Below are 22343 nucleotides of genomic sequence, written 5' to 3'. Positions count from 1 at the left end.
CCTAGCAGAGCAATGCGTGTATTACAGTAAGGTAGCCAGTTTTTCTGAAAAAAATCTGCGTTTAAATACAAAATAAATAAATATAGCGTAAAAAGAGGCTACATTTATACTGCCACTTATTTACAATTATCCAGTTTATGAGTCGAAATCGAATAATAGTAATAAACAAATGACTCAAATAAGACAATATAATTATTCAACAATAACAAATAGCTTCTTTTGTTGCAGTTCATAGTTGAATCTCCAGGTGGAATTTGGATGGAACGAGACTATTGACAATATTGTTCGTCACATTTATGTAATAATTCATATCATAAATACAATAAAACGTGAAAAAATAATTCAGGACGAGAATGCAGTATTGAACTATTCTCTGAGCGTGACCGAAATTTTTATCGAGAATTTGTAGATAAAATCAATTATGAAACTCATTCTGTAATTGTCAAAACGTGGGCGGTTTGCTTTTTAAGGTTTATGGACTCTGCCTTTAACAAAGTTTGCGCGTGCGCGTTGCGGGCTTCTCCTCGTGATGACAGCAAATGACAGTACAGTTCGCTCCTGCAGCACCCAGTGAGAGACGGCCAACCGCAGACAAACAATTTCTCGAGCTTGATAAATCTCATGATCCGCTGTGTGTGGTAGTACTGTGACACATCAACACATACCCTTTAGGTTCGGTGAGTTGCCCGATTTTCGTTGCATCTTTTGTTGATCTTATATTGATCACTGTTTAGCTTGCAACGTAAGCTAGGCTAACGCAGCAAACTGAGGTTAGCTCATAGTTAGCTTTCCGCACTTGACTAGCTCAGGTTAGCAGCCTAACTTGGTCTACGTTGGCAGGCTAATGTTTGTTGTCTGAGGGTCCTTCCACCAAATCAATGCGAACGTAAGACCACCTTGAGTGGCAACACTATGATAGCTTGGCTTCTGTCGATGTCCCCAAAAGCTTGTGGATAGCCCAATGAATGTAAGTTTCTTGCTGTACATGCTGTTATGTTGAGCTATGCTTTAACACTAATACAATATTCTTGGTTGCTTTGGTTTTCAAGGTACTCGACTAGTGCGTTATCGTAGTAAATGCATTACGCACATAACTAATTTGGAACATGAATTTGTGTTAAACGTGCTAGAATCATTGATTTTAGTAGAAAGTGGAGTAGAAATTCTACTTCAGTGAAGCACTTGCAGCAAGACGAAATTGAAGTGTTTTATAACGTCTCGTTTAATACATACAAAATTTATGGTTTATTATGACATTTACTAGCTATAGTTACACTAAACTTCAGGATCCCTTGAGAGTCAGTCATTTTACACCTTGAACTTTGACTGACAGTCAAATTTGACAATGCATTTACTCTGCAAATATCCGAGTCAAGCATTTACAGACTGTATTGAGATTTGAACATGCACAAATCCTTATCTGATGCTTGTAGCAGGGTTTTGTAGTGTATTTGTGGAAGTATTTCAGGTTGTTTCATGCTTGTTTTTTATGTTCCTGTAAATTAATGTATGCATTTTGGCTTAAGTAACGTTAGAATCGCCTGCAAATAAACACAGTACATGTGCACGTTTCTTCAGTTGACCAGCAAAGCAAGTTTAAGGTGATTAGTCACGCTAATGTATAATGCAATATATAGTAATAGCAGGTAGATAACTGGTGTTTTAAAAATAACACATTTGGAAATACATTACTAAACTCATGCAGCAAGAGTCAAGTTTTCAAGCGCTGGTCGTCCGGTTTGTTTGCTTTCCTCTGTAAATTTGTGTTCTTGTCTACTAGTGGTGTAACTATCTGAGTGATTAAAGCCATTGTGGCTTGTTTCAGGTAGAGTACCGCTCCATTCACTTAAGATTATGATACAGATATGTTCAACTTGACAGGTGCCGTTTAGGACAACACCAACTATTGTCAGACTTGCAGGGTTTCTTAGCAGAATTTCAAAACAACATCAATTATAAAGTAGACAAATGTTTTGAAATTGTGTTGTCCATTCCATTCCATCCATCCATCCCCCTCCTTCCCTCCCTACCTACCTACCTCCCTACCCCCCTCCCTCCTGAGCCAGTGCAAGAAAGATTTCTGTCATTCATTTTTGTCAGGCACACACGAACACATGATGCACATCACTCAGTGACCCACAAACCACGCATCATCCAAGCCAAGATAGCTTTGCATCAGCCCATCCTACCATTTTGCTGCTTCATAAGCTGCAGCAGGTTGTGATATATTCCTCTTTCAATGATACGCATAAATCTTCTCACAGTATGCTTATTGTTCCAGTTGAGGCAAGGTCTTCAAGTCAAAAGATTTCTTTACTAAAGGTAAAAAAAAAAAAAAGGTAAAGACCCAATGATTGTCACACACACACATCTGGGCATGGTGAAATTTGTCTCTGCATTTAACCCATCCCTGAAGGGAGCAGTGAGCAGCAGCGGCGCCGTGCCCAGGAATCATTTGGTGATCTAAACCTCCAATTCCAACCCTTAATGCTGAGTGCCAAGCAGGGAGGCAATGGGTCCCATTTTTACACTCCTTGTTATGACCCAGCCGGGGTTTGAACCCACAACCTTCCAGTCTCAGGGCGGACACTCTACCACTAGGCCACTGAGCTATAGTATGTTCTTAGCGGCCTCACTCGTCTAAACACGGTATTCTGCTCATTACTGCGCTCGTGGATGCTACTTATGTAGCTTGCTTATGAGCAGTGTCAGGATTTATCTGAAAAGGAAGTGCTAAGGGGATGTTGGAGTATTGCTACTTCGTGTGTTTATGAATTTGGGGAATACAATGGTGCTGTGATGTTTGCATAACACATAATATTGGAGTGGTCCTATTAAGTTAATCGACTTTGCTGCCTCAATCAGAATTATTGTCACGAAGCTTTGAGGTCCTGAGTTGCCCACTTGTGTAGTTTCTCTTCTGCTTTATAGTTCCTCTGTACTCTAGCGAGTGGCTCACCAGGCAGTTCAATCCAGATGGTACTACTAGCATTGGCGCTTGCACAGGAGGCCTTTTGATAAATGCCTGTTCACCTCCCAGCAAGTCGCTTAATACCGTTTTGTTTTTCAGTTTGATTCAAGTATGTGAGGAATGTGCTGCTTCATGACTTCCGACATGGAAGTTCATCATGAACATCCTATGTGAACGGAATAAAAATCATGACATATGATACACACACATCAATTTTCATTATCTTAACCGATTTTGAAATCGAGCACATGACCAGGGGCGAAAAAAAGAGTAGTATTACAAAAAGTGTAAGCCTTGGATCACTTCCTACAGTGGCTCTGCCAAACTCTGTGCTCAACTTGTACTCTTCTTAGGGGTGAGGCATTTGTGCAGATTCAGACAAGGGGTTGTTTTCCCCTCCCCAAAATAGTTCATCTTGCAAAACAAGACATTGTATATTCTTTGTGTATAAGACTTTGAATAGTATAATGTGCTGACTCAAATTGGGATTGTTTGGCCTTGGTTAGGTAAGTTGTTCAATTCTTACGTAAATATTTCTTTCCTACACAATATTCACACGGTTCTCTTTCACCAAATTACCAAAGTGTGTTTCGGAGCCTGAGGGAGTAGAGTCAAGTTTCAATGCTACATGTACATGTTGTTTTATATGAAATTTACAAACAGCATCTGCTCCGTAAATGCACGTTTGTGAGGTCAGCATACCTCGTTCTCCTTCCAACGTAAGTCCATGTATAGCTCATCATTTTGTATTTCTTTCTTTTTTATGTAATCTGCATAACCAATCTGATTTGTCAAGCATATCAATTGTAATGCTGTGGTTGTCTGTTTGCTTGCGGGCGTTGTCTCTGCCCTGCAGCCGCTCCATTTATGAGGTAGCTTCCAGCAGTCTTGTCTCATTCCAATCCCCAGAGTGCATGAACTGTGTTTACTATGTTACTAACCATCCGCAAAGAGAGACTATTGTGCAGAGGATTCCCCAAGTAATCATTCAATTTTCATGCTTTTTCTGCTTTGTTTGCCTTGGCTTTCTATAGCTTGAAAATAGTGTGATTAGCATATTCTACTGTCTTGTGATTTCAGGTGCTTGCGAAAAATGTGCTTGCAGTTATTTCTTTTTTTTTTTTTTTTTTTTTTTACTTTTTACAAAACAAATGTTGTTAAAAAAATGACCAAAATTTCTTATTTTGGATCAAGTGGAAAATGGTGTCAGTCAGGAGCTAGTGGTTTGCATGTTTGCCTCACAGACACTTTCTAGAATCTGGGTTCAAATCTTCTCTCAGGCCTTCCAGTGTTGCATGTTCATAGGTTTTTTGTGAGTAGTGGCAACTGGTACCATCTCTTTCTTCCACATCGCTGTAAGTTGGGATGGGCTCCAGCTCTTCTGCGTTGACACAAATGAGGATAAGGTTCATAGAAAAAGGATGGAAGAGAAAATGGTGACCTCCTGAGGTTGATTGAATGTGCTAAGTTATTATATGTCAAATTACTGAGAGAAATGTTACTTTTGTTTATGGTGTATGATTATCTAATAAATAAATGACTGATTTAAAGGAAGTCAATATACAAGATGGGTTGCAAGTTTCCATACAGTGGGCTTTTATACCAATTATACCTACGATACCAAGTGTCTGAAACATAGAAAATATGCAAGATTATACATTTAAAGCACTACATATGTATGTAGTAGATCAGTCACTGTATAGTTGTGTTAATAGCAATGAGAGTCTTCATTTGTTCTTTGTCTCCCCTCTGTTCAGTACATTAGTTCCTTGCCTCAAAGCCTGTGAGAGCTGGTAAAGATGGTGAAGCCAGACATTCATACTCTGGCCCACCACTTGAAGCAGGAGCGGCTTTATGTGGCATCAGAGAAGCAGCTAATCCAGAGACTCAATAGTGATGTCCTAAAGACAGCCGAGAGGCTATACCGGGCCGCCTGGATTGCCAAGCAACAGCGGATCAATCTCGATCGGCTCATTCTCACCAGGTCAGATGACACTTGAGAATCTTCACGTCTTTGTATAAATATGACAAACTATTGATTGATGGTCGACTACTTTCTTGAAGCGAGATGAGAGATTCTTAATAACATGAAACCTCGTCTTTCACTTTGCTTTCAGTGTGGAAGCCTCACCAGCTGAATGCTGCCAACATGCCAAAATGCTGGAGGACACGCAGTTTGTTGATGGCTACAAGACTCTCAGCTTCCACGAGACCATCTATGGTGAATTCCTGGCCCGGTTGAGGGAGAACCCCAGACTGGTGGCATCATGCCTAGTGGCAGGGGAAAGGCTGAACCAGGAGCACACCCAAGGGGTCATCCAAACCGTCTTCACTTCACTTTATGGGAACTGTATCATGCAGGAAGATGAGAGCTACTTGCTACAGGTTTGCCACACATTCCCACAAGCTTAGTAACCAGTTTACGCATTACACAAAGAAACATCAAATTGTCTTCCCTCTCTCTTGACTACTCCTAGGTGTTGCGATACCTGGTAGAGTTTGAGCTAAAGGAGAGTGACAACCCACAGCGGCTACTGCGACGAGGCACATGTGCCTTCAGCATCCTGTTCAAGCTCTTCTCCGAGGGCCTGTACTCAGCCAAGCTCTTCCTAACAGCCACCCTCCACGAACCTATTATGCAATTGTTGGTGGAAGATGAGGACCACCTGGAGACAGACCCATGCAAAGTGACTGAGCGCCTGACTCGAGTCCAGCAGGAGCGCTTTGGCGAGAAGGGCTCTGAGGGCTACAAACAAAGAGTTCAAGCAGCTGTTGAGACCAATGAAGCAAAGTTAGTTGCTCTGGTCAACAAGTTTATTGGGTATTTGAAGCAGAACACCTATTGCTTCCCCCATAGCCTGCGATGGATTGTGTCGCAGATGTACAAGACGTTGTCATGCGTGGAAGGTCTAGAAGTGGGAGAGGTGCGTACCATGTGTACTGACCTACTGCTGACCTGCTTCATTTGTCCGGCAATTGTTAATCCGGAACAGTATGGTATCATCTCAGATGCCCCCATTAATGAAGTGGCTCGCTTCAATTTAATGCAAGTAAGTGGCATGGCAAGTTTTTTTCTCTTATGTTTTCACAAGGGTGTCATGTTATGTATTATATACAGGATATTGCATGATTTTTTTATTTTTTTTTTCTCAAGGTCGGCCAGCTTTTGCAGCAGCTCGCGATGGCGGATGACGATACAGACCCTAGACGAAAAAGTTGTTTGTCCAAATTTGATAAAGTAAATATTACATTTAGTTATATTTTTATTCCCCCCAAAAAAAATATTTCTGAAAATCCTAAAAAATAATCTTCTACAAATTTATTTCAGAGTTGTGTTGCTGCTTTTCTGGATGTTGTGATTGGTGGAAGAGCAGTTGAAACACCACCGATGTCGTCAATGAACCTTCTCGAAGGCCTGAGCAGGACTGCGGTTTATGTTACACATCAACAGCTGATAGCATTGGTACAATTTGTTGCTGCTAACAGAAAGTCTTCAACTATATTGTTCCAATTAAGGGGGGAGTTCTGTTCTTGCAATGGCAACGTCATCCAAATCATTTATGCATACACAATGCGTAACACATCATAGGAAAGTCATTCAAAAATGTAATTCGAAGTTGCCATTGCAGAGTATTTTACAGATATTTTTTTGGTTATATATATAATTTTAGGTTATATAAATGCAATCACTAGACTGTGGAACAGTGGAAACGAGTCCTGAGGAGTATCAAATCACATTTCATATGACTTCTTCATGTTATGTTATCTGCCAGACTGCGTTATTCCAAAATTGGAAATTGCTATGATTTAGATTTTCCTCTTGGCTTGGCTGAGGCTCAAGCCATTTTAGTTAGTTCAAATGAAGAGAAATGTTTAACATTCATGACAATTCTTCCCTTTGGATTTTGTTGGAAAGCCTATTTTTACCCCTGAAAACAAGACTACATACAGCCCAAGTTACACATAGACATAAGACAGTGATTACATCACTAATTCTCGAAAACGTCTGGGTGAGTGTGAGGTGAAATGTTGTAGAGAAGTATCTCCGGAAAATATTGGAAGTTATCCAAATTGCCGTTATCAATCATTGTTATTCAGCTTGTGTTCATCTACCTGTTGCTAATGTCCATGTCATCTGCTCAGAATTACTCCATTTTTATGTGATGTTGCTTGTTCAGAATGTGAAAACCTCAACAAAGAATGTTATTCTCTTCATGCATAGGTGGATTTTGTGCGTAGGGTAATGACTGGAGACCACCTTAGGGAGGAGGAGCACATGGCCCTGGAAACCCTGTTGGCCAATGTGCCCCAATCGCAAACTGGGAAGAACAACAGTCTGGAACTTACCCCTTCCAACACCCCTCAGCTCTCCCCTGCGAGCACTCCTGCTAATAAGAAGAACAGACTCCCCATAGGTACTGATCTCCTCTGCCTGATTCTGTCTTTGATAGTGAATTTATGACTCTGCTGAATATTATAAATAATATAAATTCTTGATGTGCAGGTGTGTGGGCCATTTCTGCACTCGCATGTTTAAATGCGAACTGGAGGAACAATTAGAATATCGTTTGTAATGAGGAGCAAAATAAACAAGCTGGGCAGTGATGGCTAGTTAGAGGCTTGTGTTTTTTATAGGAAGTTAATGAGCTCCTTCCCATCTTGTTATAAAGATAATTAGCTTGGTCCGGATTGGGGCTCAATTACAGAAATGACAACCAATTAAATTACCAAATATAAATGAACTCAACTTTAATTGGAATGGGTGGGAAAGATGCCTCAACTACTTTCATTAGTATTTTCAAGACAAATTATGATAACACAATGCCTTAATTAGAAATGGAGCACTTGCTTATGAAACATGATTGTAATACACAAAGTCTTAATACTCAAATTACTTTATAAATTGAAGTGTGAGATGTATTCTTTCTCCCAATCCCTACCTATGCCTTTCCCCTCCCTCTTGTGCTGCCATTGAATGACCAGGACAACATTTAGCTGCTATAGCATCTTGGGACCCTACAACCACCTCTCTCTCTGCTCATATTCCATTAGTAACCCCTTTTGGTGGGTAACATGTCAGTTGCATCGGTGATAGAAGTTATCCATCTTGTGTTTGTTCTTAGAGCATCCCTGCATGTACCAATCACTGTAGGATGCTGACACTGCTCACTGCTTTTGTACATGTGCTTTCACTCTGCTTGCTTTACATCACATAGCAATTTGCTCCATGAGTTAGGCCAAGATTGAAATAAAGTTGCACAATTTAGGAGTATTGGTTGTGAAAAGTTGCACAATCCAGTAGATCAATGTCAGGTAGAATCGTGTGCTGAAGTAATGGAATACAATCCGACTTCAAGGCACACTACTGTACCCCACATAGAGCATTACTGTATTGCGGGTTATTTTGCCCATGTACCTTCTATATCAGCAAATGTTGACAGTGGAAGACTAAACGGCAGTTGTTTTTGAACAATTTTTGGTGGCACAAGTTGTTGTTTTGTAAAAGGGAAAAACTTTCTACAAAATCAGGGCAATAATACTAATAGGCACAAAAACAGTGATATATTCCTCCAACCCAATAGAGTGCCAAGATGCTTTGTTGTATGTGTGGAAGCAAATTGATGTGCATGTGCTCATATCATTATTGTGTCAGAGAACTCCATTTTTATCTCTTGAAAAAGCTCCACCCATGCACACTTGAATGTTATTTTAGCTCAGACCTTCAATGAGCAGGTTCTTACATATATTAACGCCATGTTAGTTCATAATTACAGACTATTGCCTGTTTACAAAATAAATTCAACTAGTCCAAAGACAATTTATTTTGAAAATGCACTTCATTTAGAAAATAAATTAGACATTGCACGTAAATGTTTTAGAATATTAACTGATTGTAATCTTTTACATTTTCCTCCCCCAACGCCCGAACAGCAGCTGCTCGAAGCCGTAGCCGTACCAACTTAGCCCAGGAGGGGGAAGCAGAGACTAGCTCCCAGGAGTCGTTGCAGGAGCTAATGCCAGAAGAGGTGCTTGTAATATCATTTGGAAATGGTCCTCAGACTGTCCCTGGAATGATGTCAGAGAATGAGGTAATGTGACTTCAATTAAAGCATTTAATTTAGAAGTAATGTGTTATAAATAAAACGAGTGGAAGTGTGGTTATCTCATACATTTTATGATTGTAATGGTCATTATCATTATTAATGTCTCATGCAGACCCTTATTTGTAATCAATACTCTCCATTGTGTTGTCCACTGTAGGTTTTGAACTTGCAGATGGCTGATGCTGCCCAAGGCGACAGCCATGCAGACGACACAAAGCTGCATGGCAAACCAGACAAAACGCTGCGCTTTTCACTCTGCAGTGACAACTTGGAAGGCATCTCTGAGGGTTCGTTTTCTGTCTTCAAAGTCAAATAAAGAAACTATATAGTCATAGAGAGGGGCCAGATGGCGCCCAATATTTATTGCACAGTCTGCAAAGATATTTTTATTTCACATGTTAAAAGTGGACCAAAAAAAGCTAACATGCACATGTCTGTGCCTAAAAATATCCATGGCCAACTTTTCCACCAAGTTCTTGTAGATATTAGGTTAACGTTGCAGTTCAATAAACTAAAATTAAAAACATCCTATGACAGTAATGTGTAATATATAGTTGTTCGGTGTCATATTGGTGTACATAAAATCAAGTGGACATCAAGTTATTCTTTTACATGTGTTCCTCAGGTCCATCTAATCGTTCTAATTCAGTGTCATCTCTTGACCTCGAGGGAGAGTCTGTTTCTGAACTGGGTGCTGGACCCTCAGGAAGTAATGGGGTGGAGGCTCTCCAGCTTTTGGAGCATGAACAAGGTATGTGTAGTTAAAAATGCATTTTTAACCTTTTAACCCCATCATTCCTAACCCTAAACTTAAATTTCTAAAACAGACAGAAATCTCAGTATCTTTCTGTTTGTAGAACACACTTTTTCCTCTCTTGTAATTTTTGTCAAGGAAAAAAGTTTATTTTTATGAGTGTTATGCTGACAAAAGAAATGAAAGATAATAATATGTGCAAGGGAAAGTGTGTGCAATGTGTGGAAATAACATTGTGGTGGGTCTCAATCAGCCACCACTCAAGACAACTTGGATGATAAGCTGCGCAAGTTTGAAATCAGAGACATGATGGGCCTAACAGAGGATCGGGACATTTCTGAGACTGTTAGTGAGACCTGGAGCACTGATGTGCTCGGCAGTGACTTTGACCCCAACATGGATGAAGATCGGCTGCAGGAAATAGCAGGTATAGCCAGAATTTGTTACTTGTGAGTAATTTCTTTCCGCTTTCTCTTCTGCTTTTATCTTTAGGATGATTTTTTTTTTGTCTCTATTGTACAGTAACTTCAGGAAAATGTCACCACCTTCTGGCACGTTTGTGAAATGACAATCTTGAATCATAGCTTCCATTATTCCTTAAATTATTACAGGAATTTTAGCTTGGACTATTAAATACTATTAAATACGTATGGTGTTCATATCTCCGTCTTTGCCTGCCAGAGTTTTTCTTTTACCGAGCTCTCTCTTCGTCTTCCTCTCTCTCTGACATTCATTTGGTCCCTGCAGTCTTATTGACCTTGGTTCCTTCTCATTTGCATGCGCCATTTTTCATTCTTCGGAATATGGCGTTGGGGGACTTTTCCGTCATTAAGTGAATTTACAGCGATTTCCTTATGTGTTTTCTCCAAGGGATTGGGTTATGAGATGCACATTAAATATCCATTAATACCTCATTATCCCACTGATAAGATTACCATGATAATGAGGCAGAAATTCTAATTGTTTCGCTTCTTGTTGTGCCACTCATTTAATCATCCACCTGAAAGACAAGCTCTCTTGAACATTGTAAACATGGACAGTGGGATAGAACTCTCCCATCACAACATAACTGGCGTATGTGCTTGCTCATGATGCATGTGCATCATTAAGTGGAAGCACGATGGACCTCGGCGAGTGGCTATCAATGGGTGTCTTGTGCCGAGAACACTGACTTCTGCACACCTGCTTAGTATTTGCCACGCCTTTTTAAGTTGGAAGTGGCCGGTATGCAGGACCCTAATTTGTTTATGAGGAATGTGAGCGTAATCAACAGTTCAAAGTTGAGGCCCGGAAGGCCAGGCCAAGTGATTTGTTCCCAATTACCGCTAACCTTGGAGCAGAGTTTATAATCCTACTTTTCTAAGTATAAAATGTACAGTATTGCATAGGGCCCGATTTATATGGATTTTATTTCCAGGCCAATACTGATTATTGGCCGAATAAAATACTACTGATTACAGATTACAGCTCGACACTTCCAGATCATGTTTCTATTTGGTGAGGGTTTACGTTAAAAAACTTAAGGCGAAAAAAAAAAAATGGCTTTGACAATGAAGGTGACTTTAGGTACAGGAGGAGGTTCAGTCTTTTCTCCCTTTGTTTTTAGGGGCAGCTGCAGAGAACATGCTCGGCAGCCTGCTGTGCCTCCCAGGATCAGGCTCAGTGCTGCTGGACCCCTACGGCTCTACAATCTCAGAGACCACAAGCGAGGCATGGAGTGTGGAGGTCCTGCCAAGTGATTCAGGTGGGGTCCCGGGGTCATCCGGCTGTCACCTACTGACTGTTTGTTGTCTTGGGTCATTTTCATGATTCCAGCATTTCACTCCCACAACAGTCATTAATATGTGTTTCCATGCACGTATTTGTTTGCATATTCATGTTTCGGCTGCCTTTTAAGTGGGGGTTGGGACACCAGGTGTGGTTGCACTGTGTGTTCCACACCTAAAATGTGTGTACACATCTGTCATCATATTTTTATGCACTTCCCTGTCTTTCAGGGCAGAGCCTTGTGTGCCAATAAAAGGCAGCTCTGGGTTTCCTTAGAGGGTCCGCCAGGTGTGTTTGCACCTGTGGTGGAGCAGTGGGAAGGGAAGCACAAGGACAATAAATAGTCAGCTGTCTTCAGTCAATTTATATGGCTTCAATTCCAGACTCCTGAATATTTTTATCATGTCATGTTGGTCAGCTCATATCAGTTGTTCAATTATAAGTCAAACATATACATACCTATACTGTATTTGTGGCTAGTAAGTGATTAGGCAAGTATTTATATAGAGCATTTCATACACAAGGTAACACAAAGTAACATATATAATTAAAAGTACAGTATTTAAAATCCAAGTTTAAGACATTTAAAAGGAAAGGAAATAAATCCTTTTCTTTTTTTTTTTAAATCCTATGATTTAATTATTTTATGAATGAGATGTATACTTAACAGCATTTTTTTAGTTTATTTTATCTTTGGAAAAACAGTGTTTTGTTCATTAGAATGGTACACCTTTTAAAATGATGCTATAGATGACATGCTTGAGTCTCTTGATTGCTTTTTATTCAGTTTCTGCTCTTGCTCTGCTCAGTATTAGTGCGACCAGAGGCCTTTTCTCAAATGCTGTGCTTGTTTCATGGTTTGGAAGCAGAAAACTACACTCGGTAGACCACTTCACCAGCACATTATTACTAACGAGCATGCAAATGAGTACTGCTGTTCATATGGAGCCTCTGGGCTCAACCCAACAGCTCCATTGGGCAGCCAAAGAATTGGCCTCACTAGCTTTATGGTTTTGTTTGGCTCTTATCACTCGTGGTAATATATTCTTTGATTCCATGCATATGTGTGTACTTGGCACTAATAGTCAAGAGGCAAGGGGTGGAGGGGAATGACAGAATGACCACTGCGCAGCAACCATCACCAATGTTATCTGGAGCAGCAAATGTGCTCTATGATTACACCGTAGTTGAAATGAGACTTAACTGTACTACAAGAAGAGTATGTTTCGAAAATTATCTTTTCAGACTTTTTAAATTTTTTTTAAATTTTTTATTTTTATACAGAAGCCCCAGATTCCAAACAGGAGGAACGGCTGCAGGAGCTCGAGAGCTGCTCAGGGGTTGGTAGCACCTCAGATGATACAGAAGTCCGGGAGGTCAGTTCGAGACCAAGCACTCCTGGCCTGAGTGTCGTCTCAGGTAAAAATCTAAACTCTATTCATACGCACTCACACAAATAAAAAATTGCAGATATGCTTGAAATAATTCATGTCCACATTTGATGACTCTTATGGACCCCAGGCAAATTATTTCTCATCCATTCGTTAATTGATAGCCAGGTAAGGCAATTGTGAACAGTTTATTTACAATGCTGACCTGGAGGCATTTTAGCGTGAAGTGTCTTACCCAAGGACACCTACAGCAGGCAGTTGGGACCGGAATTCGAACCAGCGACCTCTACCAAGTAAACTACAGCTGCCTAATTAGCTGGCAAGTGCTTGTTAATCTAACCGCAGCCTATTGAATGTGTTGGATGCAGTCTGTATCATTCTTGGCTCTGGAACCCATGGGAGCTTACACTGCCACTTTAGAGCTCCCACTGGGTTCCCACCTGAGCAATTAAAGTAGTCTAAAGAGGGAAGAAAAAATCCCTTCGTCTTTCTTTTGACCGCAAATACATTTCCCATTAGATTATGCTGCTACTATGTTGCTTTTGTCCTAAGCATAAAACAGCAGAGTTTGTGTTTTTTTTTTTTGCCCTGCAGGTATCAGTGCAACCTCTGAGGACATTCCCAACAAGATAGAGGATTTGCGCTCAGAGTGCAGCTCAGACTTCGGAGGAAAGGACTCTATAACCAGTCCAGATGGGGAAGAGTCAGGCCACGGTAGGAGAGTGTCACATCCCCACCAGGCTTGCTAAGTCATTAGTATAGTCCAAAACAGCCAGAACCATCAATTGCTGTCACTTCTACAGTGGTCGCCAGTCTAAATTGCTGTTTCTTTATATTGACATCTCAACAGTACTATTTTTACTGAGAAACATTGTACAGTGGATATGCACTTGTGTATTAGTGATAGATTTAAAATGGCTGTTAATGACTCATGTGTGCTTTTATTGTTGCAGGAGCGCAGCATCTGACTTCGCCAGCCTCACAAACTGATTCTCTATTGGTCATGTTCGATCCGCTCTCTTGTGCAGAAGGTAAATAGCACTCCTAAACTGCTCAACAGACGATCAGGGTTAGAAATGTAGTGGGCCCTCAGCATAGCTTGAGTAAAAGTAAAAGTAAGGCTGTTCCTTCCCCTCCACCGTTTTAATACCAAGTGTTTAGAGCATTTTTTTGGTGCAAGTTGAGCGTTTTGTTCAAGATTGTGTAGGCTTTGCATTTTAGTTACAAGATGGTTTTGAGAGGAATAGTAGTGTGTCTGGCAAGGTTAAGGAATGACAGGTTGAAGGACCTCACCCCAAGCACTTTGGCATGGTCTCCTTGTCCCACTGTGCTTATAGAGGGAAAAAAATCCGCCTTTGGAAACTTTTCAGGAGATGAGAGAGTGTACCCTTGAAACAGGTGGCCTACTCGGTTCCCATGTTTGTCTTTCTTTAGCACTCTTAGAATGTCATGCCTAAATGAAAGGACTCTGCAAAATCCATCTATTGCCCATAATAAAGTCTCATCTCATCTAATCTCATTAAATTAGGTGTACCAAATGAAGTGCCTTGCAAAATCATATTCCCTGTACTTATTTCCTTCGTGCCTTTTACTGTCCCAGGTTCCACCACTGGGACAATAGTGAGGCCCAAGGTGCACTATGCCAGGCCTGCTCACCCACCCCCTGATCCCCCCATCCCCGAAGCCAGCGTCGTCGGGCAGGAGACACGCCACTCTTTCGTCATGCCCCACAGCTTGGCTCAGGCTGAGTTTGACAACAAGCAGCGCCACTCCTTCCCTGACCGACTGGTTCGGAGTCGCAGCTCTGACATTGTTTGCCCGGGCCGTCGACCTACGAGTGACCCTGGCCTGAATCGTCGTGTGGCAGTTGAAGAGCGTGACTCGGTGGGGGCCTTTGCTGCAGGGCCATCCATGTCGCCCAGCAAGGACTCTTTGAAAGGAGAGGTAACTATCAATCCATGTGACATGTTGTACATTGTGGATCTGGGATGTTCCTCTTTCAATAACAGTAGATGGTTGGTGTTAAAGTTACGCTTCTATTTTTAAAATAAGAAGATTGTTGTTACCACAGCTTGACTTGTGGAGGTTTGTTATATTTGCAGCTTTGTGACTGTGGAGTGTTGCATGTCAATCCATGTTGTTGCAGTGACAAGGCGATAAATAATCTTGCATTTATGTTTTCGCCAGTAATACTGTATGATTTTGAAATCGATTGTACTACCCACTAAATTATTATTGCAACATGCAAATGTCTGTGATTTTCTTTAACAGGCTGAGGACAGAAAAGACAGTGATGATGAGAAGTCTGATCGTAACAGGCCATGGTGGAAAAAGCGTTTTGTGTCAGCCATCCCGAAAGGTAAGGAAATGGTCTCGTCTTTGCTCAATTTAACAGCCATCGTTTCAAAGTAACGTTTGTTTTCAGGGCTCCTTCATTTCTCGGTCCCTGACGAAACTTTTCCTAATCACAAGTGACAGAAAATCTCACAGTTTAAAGAGCAGCCCGAAAAGCCATTTATAACATGCGAAAGAATGATGGATGTTACATATTGCCGACGTTCCAGTTGGAAAATGATATGTTTTGTTTGTCAGAGTTACTTTACGGACACGTCCAGTCCCTTTTCACTCACGTCTCGGTAGCCGTAGATTTATATAGAGCGTTCGGAGCTAATCACTCATCAGAGGAGTTTTCGCTGTGTAGATTGTGTGGCCGCCGCTAGCTCTCCCAGCTGTGCTGTCATCCAGCAGCTAATGGTCATTAGATGGACCTCTCCGTCATCACCACTGATAGATGGCACATCTCTTGTTGCAGTTCTACTCTACCACCATATCTCATGCATCTGTCTGGGGAATAATGAGCTGCGCCCACACAGAGTGACTGCGCATTAGTCTTTGAGATAATTGTGTTTCTTAAGTAAACATTAAATTGATATTCATAAAGTGGGTGACACATGGTAAAGTTCGGAGCCGTTGGAGCCTGAACCACCAGCCTGCCGCCAACCTGTGCAGAGTGCAATGTGTTTGTTCTGCTGCTCTGCCTGGCAACGCAGTTGGTTGTCCTGCAGAGCGGCAGCCTTTCTGCGAAAGGCCAACCCTATCTGTTGTGTTCCTCACAGTGCTGTATTGGACGGCTGAGAGTGACGTCCCAGGTAACGCTGTCGCCATTGCGCTAGCTTTACTACTGGGGCTGCGTGCCATGCTGCTTAGTAAATGTTGCCTTTGAGAGTTGTAGATGTCACATGGTGCATTTTGAACGCCCAATGTCATCATCCATGCATCTCGTTCCTTACAGGCTCCATAGTATTATTTTGCAACCTACTGTTTTGACAATACAGAATATCAACATGTGCTATGTTACGCTTTTACCCAGTGTTTCCCATGGGTGTCATCAAATGTTAGATTCTACCTCAAAATGTTTGTCCTGTTTTCACCATTTGTGTTAATAGGATAAACCCCCATAGACATTTCAACTTCCTAGACCTAATTATCCATAATGAGTTTCAGTAGACTTTAATGATATTCTGGTGGTTTATTCACAATTTTAATTAGAATTCTTTTGCTTCTTTGGGTAGTTTAACTGGAATGAGATTTTTCATCAGTTGACCCCCCCCCCCCCGCCTTTCTGCATTTAATAGATGGCACACGGTCACCCTGTCATCAAGTCATATTGAACTCTTTGTCACACCATACAAATCAAACAATTCTAATCTTCTTCACAGCTCCTATAGCTGCATTTCGGAAACGAGACAAGCACGAGAAAGATGATATTGCTCCGGAGCGAATCCCGCAAGGTTTGTTGATCTAATTCACAAGTGGTTGGATCAAATCTACTTTGCTGGGTTGAATTGTAATGGGTTCTAATTGTCTGTTGGTTGATTCATCAGAAGAACCTTTGCCCAGACAAAGCACCCAAGTCCAAGCAGCGGAAGACATCCTGGACAAGTACCGAAACATAAAGAGGACCAGCCCAAGTGATGGAGCCACAGCAGGAGCGGCTTATGAGGGTGCTGGAGGTCAGGATTCACGGGATTTTGGATGTACAGGATTATTCACATTATAAAAATAAAAATCCCATCACTGTCATAGTTATGTCTAGTTATGTCGTAGTTATGTCTACTACTCGGTGAAAATTTAATTACAGTAGGTAACACCATCTGATATCATGAACAATTTTGTTTTTTCAAATGAAGGCCCCAATATATAGTTAAAGATTAGAATCAGTGATTCAATAGAATTGTAAGCCACAACCACAAACTTTGCTGCTTGATTAGAAGAATGTACTGAATTTAAACCACAGGTCATCTTTCAGCTTAACAGCCTAGAACATTTATATAGTAAATTTGTCACGTTAGACGAACTAATTATTTTGGCCAGTCACTCAAAACATTTTAATGGAACTGTGAAGATCAATTGAGTGAACAGCAACGCTTCTAATAATGATATGCAGAGTCTTACATTGTTGTCCCATGAACATCATTATATTAACATCTAAATTATTTGTTTAGTTTTGTGAATTTGGTCAACAGTTCACAAACCTACTAACAGTGCATCTTTTATTTTGATAGATCTTTGTGCTGAAGAAAGTGTTCATGACTCTCCAAGAGAAGATCCTATGCAGAACATTTCTACTGATGACCTCCCAGATTCAGCCAGTCAGACAGCTCAGCAGCATGGTTCAAAGTTTTCTTTTAGGTATGACATTCACAATTCAGCAAGTATACCACTATTAGCCATACTTTTTAAAGACAATATTAATCGCTGATTGTCATTGACTTCCAGTGATGCCAAGAAAAAGTTGCGGATGGCATTGTGTTCTGCAGACTCAGTGGCTCTGCCTATTCTGACCTCGGCTACCACTAGAAATGGTTTGCCTGACCACATGGACCCTGAAGGTATTACATTTCAGGACAAATCCAACATGGTAAAACCACAAGTCTTCATAGAAGTTCCCACCAGTCACATTGTCACACAGACGTTGCACAGTGATCAGATTATAAACTTGGATGTTGTGTAACCTTTGTTGCATTTCTAATGATTCCTTCCTCCTTCCCAGACAATGAGATCGTGTGCTTCCTAAAGGTCCAGTTAGCAGAGGCCATCAACCTCCAGGATAAAAACCAGATGGCCCAGATTCAGGAGACTTCGCGTTGCGTCACCCGTTTCGACCCCCGTACCTGTCGGAAGCTGCTTGCTGCCATTGCAGAGGATTACAGGTTAGCAGCATCTTTTTAGTTTTCATTTCTTTTGTCACTAATTAAACACAGTCCACTCTTTGCGTTTGCTGCAGAAAGCGAGCTCCATACATAGCCTATTTAACGAGATGCCGGCAGGGCCTGCAGACCTCACAGGCCCATCTGGAGAGGCTCCTCCAGAGAGTTCTGAGAGACAAGGAGGTAGCCAACCGCTATTTTACCACTGTATGTGTTCGTCTCCTTCTGGAGCACATGGAGTCCAGGATGCTTGACTTCATCAAGGGTAACTTTATGGTTTTCTGTAATAGTTAGCACATTTTTTATTTGTTGTATTTGACAAGATTTATAAAAACTATGTAAAATAATTTGTAGAAAGTAGTCTCACTCTTTTTCCCCCCCCCCTCCTCCCTTTCAGCATTCCAAGTGTGCACAGCAGCAGATGACAAGACTGCAGCGGTGGAGGATTTTCTGCGCTACTTGTACGGCGCCATGGCCCGTGATGCCATTTGGCAGTATGCGAGTGAGGACCAGCTGCAGGATGCCCAGATGGCCATCGAGCGCAGCGTTATGAACCGCATCTTCAAGCTGGCCTTTTACCCCAACCAGGATGGAGACATTCTCAGAGATCAGTTAGTAGTTGCACTTTCTCCAGTGACATGATTCCGTGCACCAGTGTTTCTATTTCAGAGTAATTTCTGTGAATGCATCAAGATATTTATAGAATATTATTTTGCCACTTCATTCAACTTCATGCCGCTGACTAACTCCATGGTATATACACTTGCAACAAATATGTGAACCCTTTGGAATTAACTGGATTTCTGCATATATCAGCCATAAAATGTGATGCGATCCTCAACTGAGTCAGGACAATAAACAAACAGTCTTCATCAACTAATACAATACCTCCCAAGGTTACACTGAAAAAAGATTTTTGTTTAATTTACTCAATTTTATTGTAGTGGATTGTAGTATTTTGTAGTGTAATGTTACAGTATATCAAGCTGGTGGCTAACAGACTACAGTGATGTATTTTAAAAACTGAATTTTCCCCACCCACACAGGCTTTTCCATGAACATATTCAACGGCTGTCTAAAGTTGTTACTGCTAATCATAAAGCGCTTCAAATTCCAGAGGTATGCTTGTTTTTTGTTGTAGCTCTAATCACTTCTGTTTTTCCTTGACCAGAGATGCTTAGCTGTGTGTTCCTTGGTTTTAGGTTTACTTGAAGGAGGCTCCCTGGCCCTCTGCGCAGTCTGAGATCAAGACCATCAATGCCTATAAGACACCCAGAGACAAAGTCCAGTGTATACTGCGCATGTGTTCCACTATCATGAACCTCCTCAGTCTGGCTAACGAAGACTCTGTCCCCGGAGCTGATGACTTTGTTCCTGTGCTTGTCTTTGTCCTCATCAGGGTGAGTCTTTCATGTAGTCCTCATCCTCCTCCTTTTTTTCCTTTCAGTTCACATACTTGTTATAGACTTGTTTTTGAAACCTCAACATCATCCAAAATATTTCACCTTTCATTCCATATGCGCATTTGTAACCTGAACAGTGTAGCGTGAGATTTCTTTTTTTTTTTTCACACACGCTAATGTCGGCCCATCCCTGCGTCTCCGCCCCTCCAGGCAAACCCGCCTTGCCTGCTGTCCACCGTTCAGTACATCAATAATTTCTACGCCAGCCGGCTGAGTGGGGAGGAGTGCTATTGGTGGATGCAGTTCACTGCGGCGGTGGAATTCATTAAGACCATCGACGATCGCAAGTGAAGCAGAACAGCCACCTGTATGGGCAGACTGTGGGGGAAGGAGCCGGGAGACTGGGAACCTTCCCATACCAACTGCTCCCTCTGCACAGCTTTTGAAACCTGGCCCTCAGCCTGCTCGTTGTGTGTATAGCTTGTACATAGCCACAGACGCTCAAAGATTACAGAATATATATTACTGTGCCGATGTGGACAAATCCAGGTTTTAGCCGTGGTGGGAAAACGGCTACGGGGGAAAATTTGCAGCGTTGTTAACTTTAAACGTCAGTTGGGTTTTGATTTTGTTTTTTTGTCTCTCGACTCATGTTTCACTTTTTGGGTGTACGTATTGGGACTTTTATATGTAAGCAGTTAAACAAATTCAACATAAGTGATAAAACTCTTCAGACCTAAATGATAAACTTATTTAAAGGGACCAGAATTAGTGTGTGTGCTCGTCTCATTTTATTGCCCTTGAGAATGAGAGGAATGTAGTTTCAATTATGTTCTATTAAATCCTATATTATAAGCACTGTAACAGGCGATGAGATTCAGTGAATTCCCATTAACCTACTACTCTCTCCTGTTAGTGGAACAAATTGTATGGCAGCTTATTTAAGGTCACTCTGAAACCAAAAGGTGTGTCGATTGATCATTTGGACACAAGGGCCCACATAGTTATCCTACAGTTCCATGTAATGCTTCAACTCACTGTTCAAAACATACATATCATGCCTATTTGTGAGGCAAAGAAGCTGCCCAAGAAAAAATGTCAGCGTGGTTATGACTTTGGAATTCTGGGTGATGAGGATTTACAGGGTCGGCTTGTGCACACCTGGTCGTGGTGACGTTAAAGATACTGTATATTGAAAATAGTGCCTTTATTTGGGGCGCCCTGTACAGTTTACAATTGGTTTCCCACATAAATGCCCCCTTACCAGCGCAAGTGCGCGCGCACGCACACACATGCTCCTCACTGGGCCTACTATATATTCAACACATCTTTCCCATGTTACTGATTACTAAGACTCAGTCACTTTAATCCAGTTGAATTTGAACAAATGTCCCTCTTTGGTAGAAGTAGTGTTCCGTCTACACTGACTACTGCATTGGTGAGTTGCACAACTTGATCGCTTCTGGTGGGGGTCAAAGCCTTCCTTTAGAATAGCATTGGAGGAAGGGCGTGAAGCTTTTTCTTAATTTAAGTGAACAAAGCTATTTTATTTCTTATCTACAGCACGCCTGCAAAGTAACATTATCGCCTGATTGGAACTCAGCTCTCTACCTCCGCATTCAAGAAAGGGACAGGCATTTTGGTGCACTTATTTATTTTCCACTGTATGGCTCAGTTTCTGCGCACTGATGTGCCATGTGTAATTATAGTTTTGCTAAGCCATTACTTGACCTACAGTTAATGAGCTGACAGCACAATACACATTAGGTAGAGAGCAAATAAGCATCACTGTTCACTTGTTTACTGCCTTTCAGTTCATGCTCTGTGCCGTTTGTGTATATTGTTTGTCCCATGGGCACGGAAGAGGGGTGGGGTGTGATTGGTTCAACCCTTCTGCATGAAGACATTGAGTGGTCTGCACAATTTTAGTCGTTACAAAGACTCACCACCTGCATCAGGCCAGTAAGTGACCCTGCCAAACGATGCAAACCACTTTACTTTGCGTCATTCTTTTGATTTATTTTGCACAAAACATTTATGTTCCTTAAATAAATTGGCAGAGTGTAGTCCAGTTTGAGACCTGACTGTTACTTTTATGTGAACTAAAGTACGGTTTCAGTCTACAGTTGCCCGAGAACCTTACATACTCTTTTTCGCAATCTGTAATCGATTCCTGAAAAAACATCCACAGGAAATCAACTTACAGGTTGCCTTATTACTAATTGGGTTCATGTTTAACATACTGGAAAAATCTTACAAAGCAGCTATTGTATAAATAATGATACACCAACCACATTTGTAACTCTTGTTCTTTAAAGCTTTATTACTCTGCTTCCTGTGCAATAGCGCTGAATGGCTGAACAGAGAAAAAAATACCTTGCATCTAATTTTAAGCTTGCTCAACTATAATATGCAGGGACGGTCAGTTTGTCTTTACTGTGATTAATGCGCTATGTCATTTAGAAACAATAAAAGAACATAGTGTTTTCCCTTACTTATACTGTGTGAGGCATTACTTCTGTCACATATCAATCACACCTACTGTTAATGCTCATTATTGTTGCATTATTCAGTTGCTTGGACAGTTGTAGATACATCTGCACTCTGCTTCCCACAATTGAATAGATGGCAGGGAAATTATGCAGAGGATATAATTGTTAGTGGGGGCAGTGGAGCAGCAGCATCCAATCTAGGGGCCACAAATAGCAACCCCTCTGCAAACATTTCATTACTGCTGACAAGT

General features: G+C 41.3%; 2 protein-coding genes across 8 annotated transcripts in view; one reads left to right on the top strand and one right to left on the bottom strand.

Moving 5' to 3' along the window:
• sf3a1 (splicing factor 3a, subunit 1) overlaps window positions 1–22343 on the bottom strand; it is a 125264-nt gene that overhangs the window by 96657 nt on the left and 6264 nt on the right. The window lies entirely within an intron of this gene.
• gapvd1 (GTPase activating protein and VPS9 domains 1) lies at window positions 522–22094 on the top strand. Of its 7 annotated transcripts, none has more exons than XM_049764033.2 (29): window positions 522–677; window positions 4729–4955; window positions 5089–5356; window positions 5449–6021; window positions 6126–6209; window positions 6300–6434; window positions 7194–7386; window positions 7955–8035; window positions 8906–9060; window positions 9233–9362; window positions 9701–9826; window positions 10083–10256; window positions 11436–11573; window positions 12881–13015; window positions 13582–13701; window positions 13941–14018; window positions 14588–14931; window positions 15259–15346; window positions 16104–16136; window positions 16707–16778; window positions 16875–17000; window positions 17553–17679; window positions 17767–17879; window positions 18041–18200; window positions 18275–18462; window positions 18595–18808; window positions 19244–19316; window positions 19400–19597; window positions 19811–22094. In XM_049764033.2, exons 2-29 carry the CDS (start codon window positions 4771–4773, stop codon window positions 19949–19951), a joined length of 4452 nt encoding a protein of 1483 aa, XP_049619990.1. In that variant the 5' UTR covers window positions 522–677; window positions 4729–4770; the 3' UTR covers window positions 19952–22094. The 7 variants fall into 7 exon arrangements, with proteins under 7 accessions (XP_049619990.1, XP_049619989.1, XP_049619994.1 ...); XM_049764032.2 differs by having other exon boundaries at window positions 16872–17000; XM_049764037.2 differs by lacking the exon at window positions 7955–8035 and having other exon boundaries at window positions 16872–17000.

This window comes from Syngnathus scovelli, chromosome 3 (genome assembly GCF_024217435.2).
Source record: "Syngnathus scovelli strain Florida chromosome 3, RoL_Ssco_1.2, whole genome shotgun sequence".
Classification (NCBI taxonomy): domain Eukaryota; kingdom Metazoa; phylum Chordata; class Actinopteri; order Syngnathiformes; family Syngnathidae; genus Syngnathus; species Syngnathus scovelli.
Note: the sequence above shows the minus strand (reverse complement) of the source record. Positions and strands in the feature narration are given on the sequence as shown.

What these genes read in the sequence shown, in the direction of transcription:
- gapvd1 (XM_049764032.2), top strand. Translation starts at nt 4,771, where the DNA reads ATGGTGAAGCCAGACATTCATACTCTGGCCCACCACTTGAAGCAGGAG. An exon ending in GTTTGTCCAAATTTGATAAA is followed by an intron (nt 6,210 to 6,299) that starts GTAAATATTACA and finishes AATTTATTTCAG; the next exon opens with AGTTGTGTTGCTGCTTTTCT. An exon ending in GAAGAACAGACTCCCCATAG is followed by an intron (nt 7,387 to 7,954) that starts GTACTGATCTCC and finishes TTGAATGACCAG; the next exon opens with GACAACATTTAGCTGCTATA.